Source organism: Acanthisitta chloris, unplaced genomic scaffold (genome assembly GCF_000695815.1).
Source record: "Acanthisitta chloris isolate BGI_N310 unplaced genomic scaffold, ASM69581v1 scaffold2252, whole genome shotgun sequence".
In the NCBI taxonomy this organism is placed as follows: Eukaryota; Metazoa; Chordata; class Aves; order Passeriformes; family Acanthisittidae; genus Acanthisitta; species Acanthisitta chloris.
In genome coordinates, this window is record NW_008662017.1 from 56,170 (window position 1) to 73,430 (window position 17,261).

Consider the following 17,261-nt stretch of genomic DNA (forward strand, 5'->3'; position numbering starts at 1 on the left):
CAAGTTTAAAAGAAATCTATTAAGTTAAGAACAACAAAGATATATTACATTTGCTAATTGCAAACAACCTCTTATAGCTGCATTTTTTCCCATTGGGATTAAAAAGTGCACCAGTTCAACAAATCTGTACATAAAAACAGTTTAAAACATTAAATATACAAACAGCAAGAGATTTTAAATATTTTGTATCAAATACTATAGGACAATATAATTTACTTTTTTTTTTACACAAAACATTACACCTGAAATATAACTTTAGATATTACAGAATATAAAAATACATACTTTTTGTTTAAAAAATGTCTTTGCAGGTTCTGGCACAATGTGATACTTTAAAGGCACACTGTATTTTGGCAATCTATATTTGCAATTCACTGTGCAACAATAATAAAATGACCTGTAATTAACCTTTTAGAACTGCAAGGCCAGACGACATCCCTTCTTCATGGAATGGCCCTCTTAATCAGGTAAAAATTAGTTGAACTGATTAGGTGTTCTGCTACTCATTTCTGCCATGGTCTGAGCCTTCCAACCCTGATCCAGCAAAGCAAAATCAGGCCTAACTCAGCATCTGAAAAGCCACATCAAATGCAATGGGATTAGTCATACTTTCATAATCTTCGCTGTCACAGGGTCAGAATGCTCAACCCCAAGCAAAATGGAGCCCTAAATGCAAGTTGGGGAACAAGTTCTGTCCTACCCTATGCTTGCACCAAAACTAGTTAAGGGTAGCACAGGTTAAAAAGTCAGGGCAGAACTCAGAAGCAGAAGTTCAATAATATTAATTGTCTTGATTTCAACTACACCAATGTAAAAGGCATAATGACTATACTGAGGCCAGTGGAAACAAATGAAACAACACTGCTATAAAACTAAACCAGGAGAACTGTAATTTTGCTCTTCCATGCATTTGTGGGACTACTGCTGGAGTCAGCACAGGGCAAAAATGTGTCTCTAGAGATATATGGCTTATACAGATGCAATTGTGTTGCAAAAGATTTTCAGTTCTGTCTTCAAGTTGTTTCTGGACAACTACAAACCCAGGAATTTTCAGCACACTAAAGAAAGATTCAATCTAAATCCCTAACTTTAAATGCTCCAAAATAAGTTGCTTCTTGTGATGAATCCAGTAGCGATGGGTTTGATACCTGGACACTTATCATTTCACCAGATTTTAATTTAAAAAACCCTCCTACATTTACAGAATAAAAATGAAATTCTGAGTTCCCTGACCAGTACTTGGTGCTTCCTCCCTTCATCAACACATCAGAGCGCCTTATTTTAAGGTTTATCTTATTCATATACACCATCAGCTGAAGCCCTCTTTTAGTCAGGTTTCCTGAAGTTTCGTGATGTCTGAAACAAATATTGGCGTAAAGGTAGTAAAATCCATCTTGATTAACAACTAGTTTTCCATCATTGAATGTCATATTTGATAAGTTTGCCTGGCCTTTGTCATGATGCCAGGATGTGAGGTTCACTTTGCGAGTTCCTGAAGAGAGGAAAAAAAAGAAAGATTATTTTAACAATTTAAACAATTTAATTTAGCATTTAACAAACCCCAACATTTACAAAGCAATCTCAAGGTTTTTAAAATCAATGGCAAGTACAGTTCTATAGGTTAAAGTAAATATTAGACAATTATAATAAAAATTCCACAAAAATTTCCTTTTTTCAGCATGTACTCCCACACTTGGCTTGCTGTTTGTAACTGCCTGCCCACCCACCAGAATGTCTGCTAGACTGTGGTACAAAACACTCGCTTGGCCTGGAGTTTGATTATGCTATGCAATCATGCAACAAGCTCTGCATAAACACTGCATTCCACCTAAAGCTTTACACAAGTAACAAACACTTGAGAGGAATTTGAAGAGAAAAATTACTAATGAAGAAACAGGATATCTTGTGATCAGTCTTTAACCTCGGGAATAACTAAAGGAAAATAAGTAATAAGCAAGGAATAACTAAAATTCTGAAGACAAATTAACCTGATAATTCCCCAAAGAAAAAGCTTATGAAGCATTCCCATATTTTATGTTCTTGTGACTGCAGTGGTACAAAGGTAAACATACTTTCAATTGACAGCAGTTTTTATTTTATTTTATTTATTTTCAATTATCTTAAATTACAGACTAGAAACAATGAGCTGATATTGTATGCTTGGAGGAGAACAGTCCCCTTCGAACTGCCTTAATCTGGAGATCCAAAAATTGGGAAAGAAAATTATGACAATATTCTGTCTCTCCATATAACATCATCCATGAGTGAATCAAAATACACATGTAACAGTTCCCAAATCAGACTACCAGAAGTACAGGTTAATAGAATTATCATATGTCAACAAACATTATTGAATTCCTTCTCACAAGTATACGTAAGCCTTTTCAGCTCTGCCTATGTGATGGTGGACTGGTAAACAGAAAGCTGTGCCTTATCTGTTAAGGTGAATCAATACTTTGTGAATAGAACAGAAAGGAGCTGAGAGACCAATGTTTCGATTAGTTCATCAGCTCAGCACTGCACCTGAAAACTAACTTCACATATACAGGTACAAATGTCCCCTAGGCACTCTGGCCCAACAGACACCTCCTGGGCACTACCACCAGGGAACCACACTACCACGTCTTGGAGGTTTCAGGCTGGTCAAGTCTCAGGTGTCATTTCCTCCAGATCCCACTACTGAGGCTGTGCTGAGAGATGGCCTGGCAGGAGGTATCTCAGATAGGCACCGCAGGAAAGCATTTCAGTCTTCCTTCCAAACCTGGTCATGTCTGACACTTCAGATTGGTTTTGCTGGCACAGTGCTAAGAAGCAGCCTGCAACACCAGCTCAGATAGCACTGCCACTACAGCACGTGTATCATGTAGAGGCCTAGCACAGTAGTTACTGCTGAGGAGCACGTACTGCAGCACAGTCCTTTCCACCTCCCCAGCTTTACCACCATCCCACATCATCTCACAGCCTACACCTGCAAAAACAGAGGAATAAGCAACAGTGGGAGCAGAAGATCCCAGCAAGGCCCATGGGGATGCCCACACAGAGGAAACAGCACTGTCCTGACAGCTCCATGCAGGCCCTGACCCTTCCTGACAGACACAAGCCACTAACACTCAGCTAGTTATTCAGTGTAACACACAGTGCACAGCACAACAGATGGGAGCTGACCAACTTGTCCTCCTAGCCACTAGCAATTTTCAGCAGACAAGACTAACTTCATTTGCTCCTTCCCACAGCAGTGGATTCACATAGGTATCACAGGACTTTATACCTTAGCCTCCCAGTCAATCTAAATGCCTGTTTCAAATATTCAGTACCTTATTCTCCCAACATCAAATCAAAACAGTCTATCCTTACCAAACTTTCCACTGCACACTGCAGAGCCCAATGCCCTCTACTCCACACATGTATCAAGGCATGCCCCAGGACCACCAGTGCTCACAACCATGCTGGGGAAAAGCCCCAGGTATATTTGATTAGTTCAAAAGATGCCTCTTGGATTTGCTTGTGCAGAGAGTGAGGGGAAGTAGGGACAGGGGAATTTGAGATGAACCTTCTCCAGCTGCCAAGAGCAAGAAACTTTTGCATGTGAGAGGAATATTTTAACAGCAGTCCAGAACAAAAACCTTCTGGCACTCTTCCACAAAGACTTAAGCAAAGCACAGGTTGTCAAAGGTAGATCATAAATAGTTGCTCCCCTATGGGTCCTGTGCAGCCAGATAGAAATTATCCTAGCAAAATCATACAGGACAGCAGACTTCTGTGCAGTGCCTCAAAAAAATCCTCTGAAAACCATCAATTAACTGGAAGTGACACCACTTAAGTCTCTTGGCCTGGAATTCTTCACCTGCAAGAGCTGCTGAGACGGATCAGAATACACCTCTGAAGCACTGCGGATAGCTGAGGAAGTTGTAGAACGTCTTGTGCACAGCATTAGGTCTGGGAGAAATACTGCCCCAAGGAGGCCGTGCTAGCTTCAAGATGAGGAAGACAAGCAAAAAAAAAAATCACTGCTTGGATCAGAGGCAAGGCACATTAGACACAGGACAGGAATGTACACCTATGATGGAACAGAAATGCATGCTGCCAGGCTGTGACTGCCTGGTGGCACATTTATCATAGAAGCAAAGAACTTTAGGAGTTAGCATGGACCTTACAGATAATCTAGTCACGACCCCCTCTGCCATGGGCAGGGACACCTCCTCACTAGATCAGGTTACTCAAGGCCTCATCCAGCCTGGCTCTGAACACTGCCAGGGTTGGGGCAGGCATGACTTCCCTGAGCAACCTGTTCCAGTGTCTCACTACCCTTACAGGAAAAAACATTTTCCTCACATCTAACCTAAACTCCTCTTTCAATTTGAACCTGTTACTCCTTGTCCTATCACTGCAGTTCCTAACAAAGAGTCCCTCTCCAAATCCCTTGTAGGCCCTTCAGATATTGAAAAGTTGCTCTGAGGTCTCCACGCAGTCTTCTCTTCTCCAGGCTGAACAGCAGTTGGTAGTTGCTAGACAGATTTTATTTACCTGGCAAGTAAACTTTTTAGTTGCCAGCCTTAAGTTGCAATTTTGAAGAAATCCTTAACAGGAAATGCATGATTCTCTGCTGAAGAAGGGAGAAGAGAGAAAACAGGTCCCACAGTTGCTTGTAATTGGGAGGGGAGCTTTGGATGATGTTTGTTCACACTGTTTAGATATTCAAGGGAATACACATCATTCATCCACAGTCAGGTAGAGGGACAGGCCAAGAGATGGAGAAAACCCTATCTGTTCTGAGCAGAGGATTTGCCTAGATAACTTCTCTAAGTCCCTCCTGAGATAAATTCTAATGCTATGATTGTGTTAACTGAGGCATTTTGCCACAATTCAGAGCCCCAGAACAGAGGTGCCACTGCCAACAGCACAGCACAAAGATGCTCTGGTAGGAGTTACACCATGCAATGTTTAATGGAAGGAGCAAGCAGAGCAAGCAGGTTCTCAGCACTTCTGGTGGTAATAGACCCAGATTTGGAGATATAAAAAAATTAGTACGCTGAAACACAGGAAGTGGAGAAAACAGGAGCATGTAAGTGTCAAATCAGCTGTTCACATATCAGAAACTCTGACACATAAACCAAAACATGGAACAGTCAGAAATGCTGCAATACAGTATCTTCTATGAAAAAATTTACTCTGGAGCCATGAAAAAAACAGCAGAATAAGTCATGTTGACAGAGAAGGAAGAGGTCAGGGGACTAATAAGTACGATAACCTTCCAGACATGGTAAAGAGTATTACTTAAAAAGTCAAGACTTTCTCATAACTCAAGATAAATTAAAACAATGTCTTGTGTATTTGTGAGCATGAACTAAGACTAATACAAATGAGTTCAATAAAATCAATTAGCAAGAAGGAAGATGTGAGAGCAACATAGGAGAAAGTAGCCCTGTTTTGATATTTTGTTTGCATCCTAGCAGCTTTCAGGTATTAAAAAAAGCCTGAAAAAAGGGACAAAAGCACTGTTTGCTCTGAAAAACTCCTTTGGAGGCAAAGGGCAGTTAAGTCAAAACTGTAGCTGTAAATAGCTCAGAGTACTACAGTGTTTCCTTAGACAGCTAAAGGTATCAATTCACACTCCAAATGACATATTTAACACTTATATTTATTTGTGTTTGTGATTTTCTCCTTTAGACTGTCACTAATTTCTGTAATCAATTTATAAACAAACATTCACTGTTTTCATTTAAAACCTAGGTAGCATTTATAGTGCTTTCTGGTAAAAACCAACCAGCAAGCACCCACCTCTAACCTAAGGCAGCAAACCTAAAAAATACACACAGCAAGCCAAACCACTACAGCTTCTGCAGCCAAACGATGGGTGGGGACACCAAGATCTAGGGTTATTTTTCCCCCTCCCTCGCACCATCCTCCCAGCTGCAAAAGTCCATTTGAGGCCATTTCATTATTGCGAACCAGGTCAAAGGAATATGTTCTCTCACAGACAGTGCTCAGTGCCCTTTCATGAAGGGTGTTCAGTAGTAAACTACTTAAAAACCTGTTTCAATCCTGACTCTTCTTTTTCTGACATTGCTTGTTTTGGTTCAGAGTGATGACAGTAGAGAACTTTAAAATACTAAGAACAGATCTATCCAGACTCAAGTATGGCAGAAAACAATTTACAAAGATATCAGACATGTAGGGTAAGGAATCAGAGAAAGAAAATAGAAATGGCCATTTGCAGTCAGAGAAAACAGGATGAGAGAGAAAAACTCCTGGTAATCCTCAGGCAAATTCTTCATCCTTTATGTGTGTCACTAACCTCTATGCTACCCAGCCAAGTGGGTACTGTCCCATACCAGTGAGCATGATACTAAAGTGCCTCACAACCAGTAGGTTCAGGGTTCCAGCTACATATAAGGGTGCAGCCTCTTGCTTCTGCAGTGCCCACAAGGACTGCAGCAGCTGTGCTCATGATAAACATCCTGGCAAGGCTCTTTCAGAAGAGGCAGATGCCACATGAGCCAGATCAGAAGGGAGTATGTCCAACAGTCAATCTGCTCCAAAAGGAAACAAAGCAGCTTGTTGTCACAGGGACTGCATTTCTGAGAGCTCCTGCAGCTTGTGCTTTTGAAAAAAAAAAAAATCTGAAGGGAGCAAGCAAAAGCAATGTCTCCCTTGCCATTACCCACAGATGTGCTGCATCACTTCCTTGAAGGTTAATGCAGCAATGCACAACAGTAAAAATTATCAGCTGCAAGCCCACTAAAACAGTTTACAGCAACATTCAGGTAAACAGCAAATAAATTCCCCACAGCAAAAGGTGGATTTCAGAGACTGTGACACTGACACACTCCAGTTCCACAGATGTAAGTCCTTATGATTAGCAAATTAATTGAAACCTTCCAAAGACAAAATGCTGAGACAATTTTACTGATACTGCACCTTCTACTATTAACTACAATTAAATCTGACTGAAATAGATGATTGTCAGGAGGCATTTGAGCTAACAAGAAAGCTTGTGGAAGTTCTGACTGGCATCTGACAAGTAGCTTAAGCTCTGTGCTTATAAAACTCTACATCTTGACAACACCAATGCACTTGAAGGGAGAAAGAATCCTATCCCTCCAGGCAAGAAGCTATACAGAAGTTCTTTGTCTTTAAATAGAGCAAGAGCAAGGTATTACTATGCAGGCTGCTAAAATCTCAGATTTCAAGTCTCAACACAGCATTCCCCTTTGGTTTGGTTATATAAAACAGAAAAGCAATACGCATACCTTAATTAACAAGGAGTCCAGCACTGCAGAATGTATAAATGCTTAGAGGAAGAAGACAGTGGAGATTAATGTACCCTCCTATCTTAAGATCCTCTGATAGTTTCAGAAAAAGAAATGGTTTACTTCTACCACACCGATTGTTGTGTTCAGAATACAGAGAAAAATCTCAACTGATATTGTCCCAGGACAAAAAAGAAAACCATTCTAACATATCTTAAAATCGCAGGAATGAACCATTTCCTCTGGAGAGTGTTCCCAGGCAGACTCATGTCTTGTTCCCTGATACTGCACTAGCAAGGATATTCCCAAAGCCATCAGAATACCTGTGTATGAAGAGTAAAAAGCTCTGGCAAGATAAAAGACTGTCATGGAAAGACCCACAGGGGCAGATAAAAGCAGTAAGAACATTCCCCCCCCTTCTAAAATTCATAGCTCAGAAACATACCATATGTAAGCCAACACACACTGTTACCAGAGTACAATGCTCTGATCTCTATCTTTCTACTACTAGACTATATGGATGCAGACAGATAGCTGTGAAGCTCTGGCATGCTGAAACATCAGGAGGGCCTGATGTGAAGAAGTCCATACCAGTCCTGCAACATAACAATGAATGGAATATGACAAAACCTTTTCAGTGTGCCATTAGCAGAAGAAAACACATGCTATAAATTCAGCCCTGTGCTATCAGAGTGCAACGTACCCACAAAGAGCAGGGAACTAGCAGGCAAGTTATCATAATGACATTGGGACTGCAGTTCTAGGCTTTCAACACCCCCAAATGAAAGATGTGCTTCCTTTATGGCAAGTTCTTACACTGATGGGCACCTGACATGCATGTGCATTGTCTTCTCATATAAGATTCTCAGCATCCAGACTACCTGAAGACAATGCTGTGTCATCTACTACAGACCAAATCACACTTCAGCACACAAAAGGAAGGGTTGAATAGGTAGACACAAGACATTATTGAAATTTACAAAAGAACACATCACATTTCTTCAGTTGACAACTGGACAAAAAGAAGCACTTTGATTCAGTGGAAGGGAAACATGCTCCAACCTGCAAGATCTGGACTCTGGACAATTTTTGTGCTGGTATATCCTTGTACCTAAGTGTGTATGTATGCCTACATTTGTACATATGTATACCTATGGCTGATGTTCAGTGTGAGTGAAGAACTCCAGACGGACCCTACAGGCCAAAGAAAATTAAAAACTTCAGAGGAGAGCATTCAATGCATATCTTCCTTCCTCACCTGAAGACAGCACCAAGGGGCAGGCCAAGCCCTCAGAGGTTGATCATGAAAACTGGCAATTTGAAGAAGAGGCTTTTCAGCACATGACTGATACAAAGGGGAGCCATCTTCCTTTTAACACTCTCCCTGCTATCTCCAAAATCCTTTAACACATCCAATTTATTCTTACTAGCAAAAGTAATTTCTGAAATCCCAGTCTGTTCCTGGTTTGCTGAACTATTTTCATATACTTCATTGTTTAATACATTTATAGTAGCAGTGGAAGTATTCACTTAAAACTGAACTTACCAGATGGAATATTCTTATCATCAATAATGAGATGGGCAAATGGCTGCTTCTCAGGTTTGTTTCTCCTGTACAGTTCAATTCCTAATGCCTCCATTGCAGCTAGAAATAAAAGAATTGCATTATCTCAAAAAGACAAGTTTAGTGAAACTAAAATATTTCTTATTCATAAACCAGCACTGCACCTACCTTTTTCTGGTCTTGGTGCTGCTCTTCCCATGACACGCTGGACTTCCTAAAATGAGAAAGAGCCATTGCTTTGATGTCTTGGTTTTGTAGTATTGTTTAGTTTGCACACTTAAAATACTCTGTGCCTGTATCTGGGGGTATAGTTCCATCTACTGTATATTCAGATGCCTGGGATATGCATCATGTAAATATGAAAATATGTAATATGAACACATGGCCTAGCTGCCACAATCAAATTACTTCCTCTGTCCAATCTTCTGATAAAGGTAGATAGGAATGATGATGTGTATGATCACTCCATCTATTATTACCGAAGTACTGGTGACAGGACATTTATAACCTGTCCTACTTCCTGCACTTGGAATATTTCTCTAAGTATAATGGAACAACAGCTGATAAGAAGACATCACATAAAACAGTGAAGTTTATGAACTGATTTAATTACTTGGGGTCCAAAGATAATAGAAGAGGCAGTTCTACATAGGAACTAGTGTTTAACCACACTAACAACTAAGGAATGCTAAGCTCTGAATTTCATTTGTGATGAGGTAAATGAAAACCTCCACCCCTCACACTTGATCACTAACAGGGAAGGTGGCAAGACTACAAGACTTTACAGTCAAGGCTCATTTCTAACAAGGCATGCAGGAACTGAAGGATTAAGTGTCTTCCCCATCTGTACTGGGTGCCAGAATTAGGAAGTATGCAATTCTTCAAAACAGCAGATGAATTTTAACATGAATGAAACCCGTGTCACCCAAACCCAAGAACAGCACAAATCGCAGACAGACACCACAAAAAGCTTTGCTTCTAATAATCCGCACCTGTCTTCTACTTGAGGAAAAGACAAAAACAGCAGTTTTCAAAAATCTAAGCAGTCTGTTTTTGTTAAAAGCCCGGACTGAGTCTCGGTAATAAGTTCAACCCACATTTTCTGTCCCCTTTCCCCATGACTCTCCATCTGTTTTCTAAAAAATCAGGGATAATATGTTTGTTATTCAGAATACCTCATACCATGGAGCCATCGAGATGATGTTTAGTAAAAGGAAGCATTTTGCTGAAGATAGCAAGTAATCTCCTCTTTGAAACCTAAGAGTGGTCCTTTATTTTGTCTTCACATCATGTATACTGCTGTTTGCCTGATTAAATACCACGTATAAACAATAAGTCTCAGATTTGGCCAGATCAGCAATGTTCCACTGTGTTCTCAATCACTGCGGTGTTTTAGAATTTGAAATCCTGCTTTGCAAACACTTAAAGTCCTGCTTTTATATAATTTTGCAACCACAGTGAAATCTGTAATGCCTTAGCCTGTACATTTATTACTCTCACTTTCCCCTTTCAGTACGTGTTTCAGTACGTTAAACCAAAATGAAAAGCCACAGCAGTATGGAAGTTGTAGTATGACTATCAAAGCAGAATACTTCGGCAGAGATATGCTGATTTTGAAGATAAGAATCACAAAGAAGCTTTTCGCAGTAGAGATGAAAAGTAAAGCAGAAGAATCACAACTTCAAAAGAAGCAAAACTTGCATCCATCTCCTCCATTTACATTCACTTTCCTCCTCTGATCTTCCTACTTGAATGTCAGTTCTAGGAGCTGAAAATGAAGCTCAATTCTAGGAGCTGCATACCAGCATCACCCAGTAGCCACACTTAAGTAGGAAGCAGGAAAATGACAAGAAATTGCAAGTACCAGGTACTGCGAAAGTGGCAAAAGCCATTTCTCTCTGAAGAAAACAGGACATAAGTTACAAGAGACTGCAAGATGGACCACACTATCAGAGGTTATTGCACCACACCTATTCCCAATCTTTTCCCTTAAAAGGGAGACTTCTTAGTTATTTTACTCTCTTAGTGGAAACTTCTCAGATGTGGAGGTTGCTTTTGTATCCTTTCCTTCTGGGGGATGTGATAATGTCGTAGCCTGGAGAGCCTACTTGGCAGATCCATAAAGACCTATGTACATTTTAATCTTCTATTATCTAAACCAGTACTAAAAAAAAAAATCCCATGGCTGGTAACTGCTCAGCCCTTGAAGTCCCTGACCTGGCCAACTGCTATTCCGCTCTTAGCTTCCATTTTTCTTAGGAGCATAGAGTCTTGCTTCTGCACATTTCCAAAGACGCTTTAGCTTAAGCAACTGAGTGCCTCACCATCTGAGATCCAGTAGCCTGACTCTGCTCATCTTCCATGCAGAAAAAGGCCCTGGTCCTCATGAAATGCAGTCTGAGTTGCTTTCTTTCTAACTGTTGGTGGTGCTGTTCAACTGCAACATCACCACTTGGTAAGCAGAACAGCTACCCAAAGAGACTCTATCCACAGGAAGACTATTCCAGGAAGACCCTACCCACATCTCTCCTTGTCCTGATCATCTCAACCCTACTTTCCTGTTTCCTAGAAGCACATCTCTCTGACACAAATACTCTCCTGTACTCCTCTTAGAACTACGTTACTATGAAATCAAGAATGCAATGCCATTACAGCAAAAAGGAGATTATAAGTGTGAGCCCAACACTAACACATTGAGAATAACTGGAGACTGGCTCATGTTCATTGACTCTCCTGTGTGTTTGTCTCTGGATTAGAAGTGGTTAGACTGTGGCCAGCAAACAGAAATCCTCCATCAGTTCTCTAAACTCTGGACTACTGCCAAGTTTTTTACTTGATTCTGACCAGCCTCATGACATTTTTATATTTCTGTTATATTGCCCAGGCTTCCAAAAGGAAAATGAAACATGCACTAGGCCCTAGATAACAGATACAGAGCTCTAGGTTTCCTTCTGAAGAAACAGTAGTTCAAAACATAATTTTTTACTTCATGTTTCTACAGTTCCAAGGCGCTGATACACAACCTACCTTAGAAAAGCATTTTAGCATGTACTTGTTTCTCACCCTGATGGACTCAAGGACCACATTTTTCAGCAGATGTCTGAAAATATCCAGATGTCTAACAATGGCCTCTTAACGGGTTTATAAAAATCCCCTGGTATTCTTACTGCAAGGAATTAAGAGCTATGATTTTTCAAATCTTTAAATTATCAACTGCATTCTTTAGCACCTGAATTTCTTCAAGCATCTCACACCTAATCACAACACAGACTCCCATTAAGGAAGCAATAACAGCTCAAAAGAACCCATGACTAAGACACAGCTATAATGGCACAAGAACTGCTGACAAAATATTACCAGTGACTTCTCTTAAGACTGCCACCCACAGAACTATGTGCCATACCAAGTTGTTCAGTTATTTTTAGCACAACTGTACACAAAAATCACACCACTCTTAGTCTTACAATAAGCTGTGCTTGCACACCTTTGTATCATTTGCTCACTGCCCACCTAGTCAGCTCCACTGGCCTGCTTCCCACATTCCAGCCTCTTTCAGGCAGTCACTGTTTAAACAACAGACAAGCAGGCAGTCAGTCACAAAAACAAAAAACATGTGTTTCTTCATCCAAAAAAAATTAAGAAGCCATTAAGAAGCTCAGAAACTTTCACATTTTAAAATCTAAAATCATGCTTTATGTCCCTGGAAAGCTGGGAACTGCTCTTTTCCTCATCCACAGCAGCCTGCAGATTTTACCCTAAGCATACCAGCACGTTCAAAGCCAAAAAACCCTCTTCCTATTATGTCCAATTCTGAGGATGCAGAGACAAGTCTACACTTGAACACAAGACATTTGTGAAAGGATTTTTCATCTCCTTTGGCTTTTAGGATATCTTAGTACCTATTCTGAGCAGCTGTGAGTAGCCTTTTGAGACTAACAAGAAGGTAACTCCTCTGGATGTTCATGTATTGCTTCAGCTGTGATCTTAAGCTTCTTTACACACTGTTTCTTTTACTACCCAAGCGCTTTAAGTACAACTAATATGAGGAATAAGCATCTGATTCTCTTACTGGAAATTCAGCAATTTGAAGAATGTTAATCAGGAAGGAAGTGAAATAGAAAGTACATGAACCAATACTCATTAGATTATAGTTAAGAGACCAGCAATACAACCTCTGTCCAAATGAGTAGACTATTGCTTGCAGGAAATAAAAAAGGGCATGTAAGACTGTAGGATAGAAACCATGAAATTTTAACAACTTACAGCAATCACTACTGAAACCTTTAGTTGGTCCATAACTATGTGCACTTTGAATGTCTGCTAAGTATATAGATCTCTTTTTTTAAGTGCTGCCCTGGAGGTCTAGCAAAGTACTCTGTTGCCATGTGGGAGACTAGCTTATGCCTGAACTCCCCAAGCTGCTAGAAGCTGGGAGTATTGCCAAGAAAAGTTACTTATGGATTGACTGGAGATGTGTTTGTAGTCCTTTCTCCTTCAGGCTCATAAGACTTCATAAGGACTGTGGTTAGTGCATCTGGACTGCCAAGAGGTTTTTAGGGTTACATGAAAAAAAATTAAGCAAACAGACAGACTAGGAAAGTATATTATTTGTCTGCTTGAAAGTTTATATGCAGTATCGAAAATGTATTCTCTACTGAGTAAGCTGCTCCCTAAGAAGAATTTTTATCCTGGAATAGGTTAAAGAATTGATCATAAGATTTTAATTAAAATAAAGTGTTTAATTATTATTTTTTCAGGAGACAAATATTTCTAGATCTGACCTTGAAGACCTACTACACTGGTTTTCATAAGAGCACTTTCATTTTCAGCCTCAATCCCTGCTTTAGGTTTTAGCACTAGGTTGACAGGTGTGCAAAGAAAACCGATGAGAACTGGTGCGGTAAGCTAGAAGCTGTAACCAGACCATAAACCTGAGCAAAACCAAGTTGTCTATTTTCATTTCCTGAGCAGATTGAATTGTAAAAGACAATATATTGACAAATCACAAAACATAAATGGTATCTTAAAGTGTTCTTAGTCACCTGGTATGCTGCCAGTTCAAATAAGAATACGGGTTCTTAGAACATGCACAGGTTAGATTTTCCTTCAGGGAAGTGAAGAAAGGTTTCCCGTTGTGTGTGCTTTCTCGAGTCACATTAGCTGCATCCCCACACACAAAGGACTAACACAACTGGAACATGCACAATGGGTGCACCTCTGCTCTTCATGGTGGCAGGGTGAATGAAAGGCACAGACTACAGACCATGATAAAGTATAATTTTGCCTTGACACTGTTACTTTCACTTCTCTGATACACCGAAAAGATGCAAACATAGCCCCAGACAAGCATTTTCCTATCTATTTTTTATTCTGTCATCAATACAAGATGACAAAGCATCCAGAACATTGATGCAGCTGCTTAATACATTCTGTTACATTCAAATGAAATTCAGCATCTAATTACTCTGGAGAGGAAAATTTTACTGTCCTCAATCTAACAGTCAGCAGACAAAAGAGTTATCCCTACTCACTACTTATCCTGGCCACAGACATTGCAGCATTTAACCTCCATCCAGACTGGCAGAATATGCAGCCTCAACTAAAGCCAATGCCTTTGTTGAGTAACCAGCAGCAAGTGACCAGAATACAGAGCTTCCCATTCAATTACTGTAACAAGCTCCTTACTCTGTCTTGGGAGTCACATGAATGAGTAGTCAAGTACCAGCACAGAGCACAGATCTAAGTGTAGTGTGAGTCTCTATAAAATGCAGTAGGAAAGACCTAATCCTACAGACTTCACTCTTTGTTTCCCCCTTAAGATTTTGAAGGAGGTAGCCAGCAAAAGGGACAAGACATGGACTCCTATGTTTCTTTGTTTCATTCACAAAAAGATGTGTCACTCAGGGTTCTCCCTTAAAAGCAAACATTACATTAGTACAATTAAAATACTATAAAATTAACTCAAGTACAGTTCACTCTAAAGTGTATGGGAGTTCAGCTCAAATGTAATGTAGTATCCTTAATGAAAAACTGCCAGTTCTATGCAGATGTGAAGAAGTTGTAATGGAGCTGATAAGCGAGGAAAACCAAATACCATAGCAGACATTCAGCTGTAATTAGACCATAATTAGCACTAAACACTATCATGAACATGCAAAGAGATCAAAGACAGTAACTGCAGTAATAGGTGATTGTAACATATACCCAACTTGCCTAGGCTTCTTCATTAGGGCTGACTTCTTTAGCTGACAACTTCTGTTATTTGCTTTTCAAAACAAGCTGTCATTCTCAACTGCTGGGCAAAGACTGCCCAGTTATTGTGCCACGGCAAAGAAGGCCTTAAGTGGAAAAAAAACCCCCAAACCTCAGAACAGAGAACTGGCAAAGTGAGCAAAACAAGAGAAAGAGGATACTGGCCCTCATTTGTGGCTGTAGGCGTAAGAAACAAGAGTAAATAAGAGCGAATGCTATCTCCTATCTCCTATGCCTTTCAAGCAATATTTTGCTTGTTGATGACCTTGACTTAGAAACAGAAACATTCAGAAACCGAGCCAGGAAGGCTACTTTGAAAAGAAGACAAGTATGGAAGTGTCCTTTTTTATGAGCATCCAAGGTGATGGCAAACCTAAACAAATATTAGCATAAATGACTACCATTCAGGCCCATGCAAATGTCAGAATGGCTAATCAACCAACTGCAACCAGTTCTCAGTACTTCAAGTGTTCCTTAAAAAATAAAGAAAACATGTTTGAATGCAGAACTAGTTAGTCACTACCAGGTTCATGAGCAAACACAATATGATCATGAATGAAACTTCAGGTGTTATTCAAACACCAGAAGATAATTTACAGAACTTACCTCTGAATACAGACGTTGGCAAAAATTGTTCTAAATTCAACAGGAGCATGAAATAAAGGAATACACAGTTGGTGCCACTTACCTTCTGCACAGCTCTTTGGAGAGCCTGTTTTACACTTCTACATGATTCAGGCATTAACTTCACTTCTTGACTTTCAAAGGATGCATCATGCAAATCTGTATTTTCTTGATGTCCAAAAAGTGTTCTGACACAGTGTACATGTTCTTTTGAAATTCTAGTAGGGTCCATCTGAAATATATAAGCACAACCATAGTTCTAAGTGTCAGAGACACTTCAACCATCTAAAATTTTGGCACTGGCTAAGTTTATTATCTAAATTTTCATTGTAAACGATGAAGAGAGAAAAGAGGTTTATTTCATCCAACAAATGTGAAATAGGAGGACGAAGTATCTTCTGGTGCTGCCTAGTTCATTAGCTTAGACTAGATAATGAAGTTTCGAAAGTTAAAGAAAAAGCCCACACTTACAGTGAAATAAATAATCCTGAATTCCATTTTTCAACCACTCAGTGCAACATCACAGTTAGTTTTTCAGGCAACAGTCATCCTACCTGTAAAAGCTATTGTTTGTAAGATGACACACAAATGTGAAGTAGAAAAACTTGGTGAAAGTACGTGCAACACCTAGTACATCATTTACAAGAGCAGAAACAAAAGTTACCGCTGAAACTATTTTATCACTGGAACTGTATCACTGAAGCTACCCACTAGCTATCACTGAAATATTTTGTGGGTGTGCTGGTTTTGGCTGAGATAGAGTTAATTTTCTTTACAGGAGCTGGTATAGGGCCATAATTTGAATTGATGCTAAAAACAGTATTGATATTAGAGACGGTTTTGTTACTGCTGAGCAGCGCTGACACAAAGCCTTTTCTGCCTCTCACTCCATCTCCCCCACTGAGTGGGTGGGCTGGGGGTGCACAAGGAGTTGGGAGGGGACACAGCCCAGACAGCTGACCCCAAATGACCTGCTGCATGGGGCTTAGTTACCAGCTGGGATTAAACCATGACAGTGGCAAGAGATTTTGCTGTGTAAAACAGTCACCAAGGCAGCAAAAATCAGAAAGACCAAAAGATAATTAAACTGCACTACAAAACACCTCTGCTTCATTGGATAAAGACTGGTAAATTTTAGAGTATCTGCAAGACATTTTTAGCAGTCAGTGTTTGCAACTGAATCAAGTGTATTTTCAAATCCTGAATTCTGTGGGCTAGATAAATTGGAAAGATATTTCAAGGACTGGATTGTACCTTGGCAGAGTTTAACTGCATAAAATATATTTTAGCCATTTCACCCTCTCTTCCCATATTCCATGTCCTTTACACTGAAGAAATATTAACCCCTGTCTTTCAGAGATGGCCTAAGACTCTCAACAGATGTTCTCAACTTGTATTTATTCCACTTTTATTTCAGGCTTGAACAAGGGTGTGTGCACTCAAACTCTTACCTAAAATATCCATCTGGCCTATTAAAGAATGTTTACTTCTATCTTTCTGATTAGGTGGAAGAAACTATTTTATCTGAGAATTACAAAAGGCAATATACTATTTGTAATCATGATGCAGGA

General features: G+C 39.8%; 1 protein-coding gene across 1 annotated transcript; it reads right to left on the bottom strand.

Moving 5' to 3' along the window:
• Window positions 1-1,070: 1,070 nt before the first annotated feature.
• Window positions 1,071-15,922, bottom strand: TNFSF11 (tumor necrosis factor (ligand) superfamily, member 11). The gene is made up of 4 exons (XM_009070422.1): window positions 15,755-15,922; window positions 8,983-9,028; window positions 8,797-8,895; window positions 1,071-1,492 (listed from the first exon to the last, which is right to left on the bottom strand). The coding sequence occupies exons 1-4, from the start codon at window positions 15,920-15,922 to the stop codon at window positions 1,071-1,073; spliced, it is 735 nt and encodes a 244-aa protein (XP_009068670.1).
• Between the last annotated feature and the right edge of the window lie 1,339 nt (window positions 15,923-17,261).

What these genes read in the sequence shown, in the direction of transcription:
- TNFSF11 (XM_009070422.1), bottom strand. Translation starts at nt 15,922, where the DNA reads ATGGACCCTACTAGAATTTCAAAAGAACATGTACACTGTGTCAGAACA. An exon ending in TCCAAAGAGCTGTGCAGAAG is followed by an intron (nt 9,029 to 15,754) that starts GTAAGTGGCACC and finishes TTCTCATTTTAG; the next exon opens with GAAGTCCAGCGTGTCATGGG. An exon ending in TGATAAGAATATTCCATCTG is followed by an intron (nt 1,493 to 8,796) that starts GTAAGTTCAGTT and finishes TCCTCTCTTCAG; the next exon opens with GAACTCGCAAAGTGAACCTC.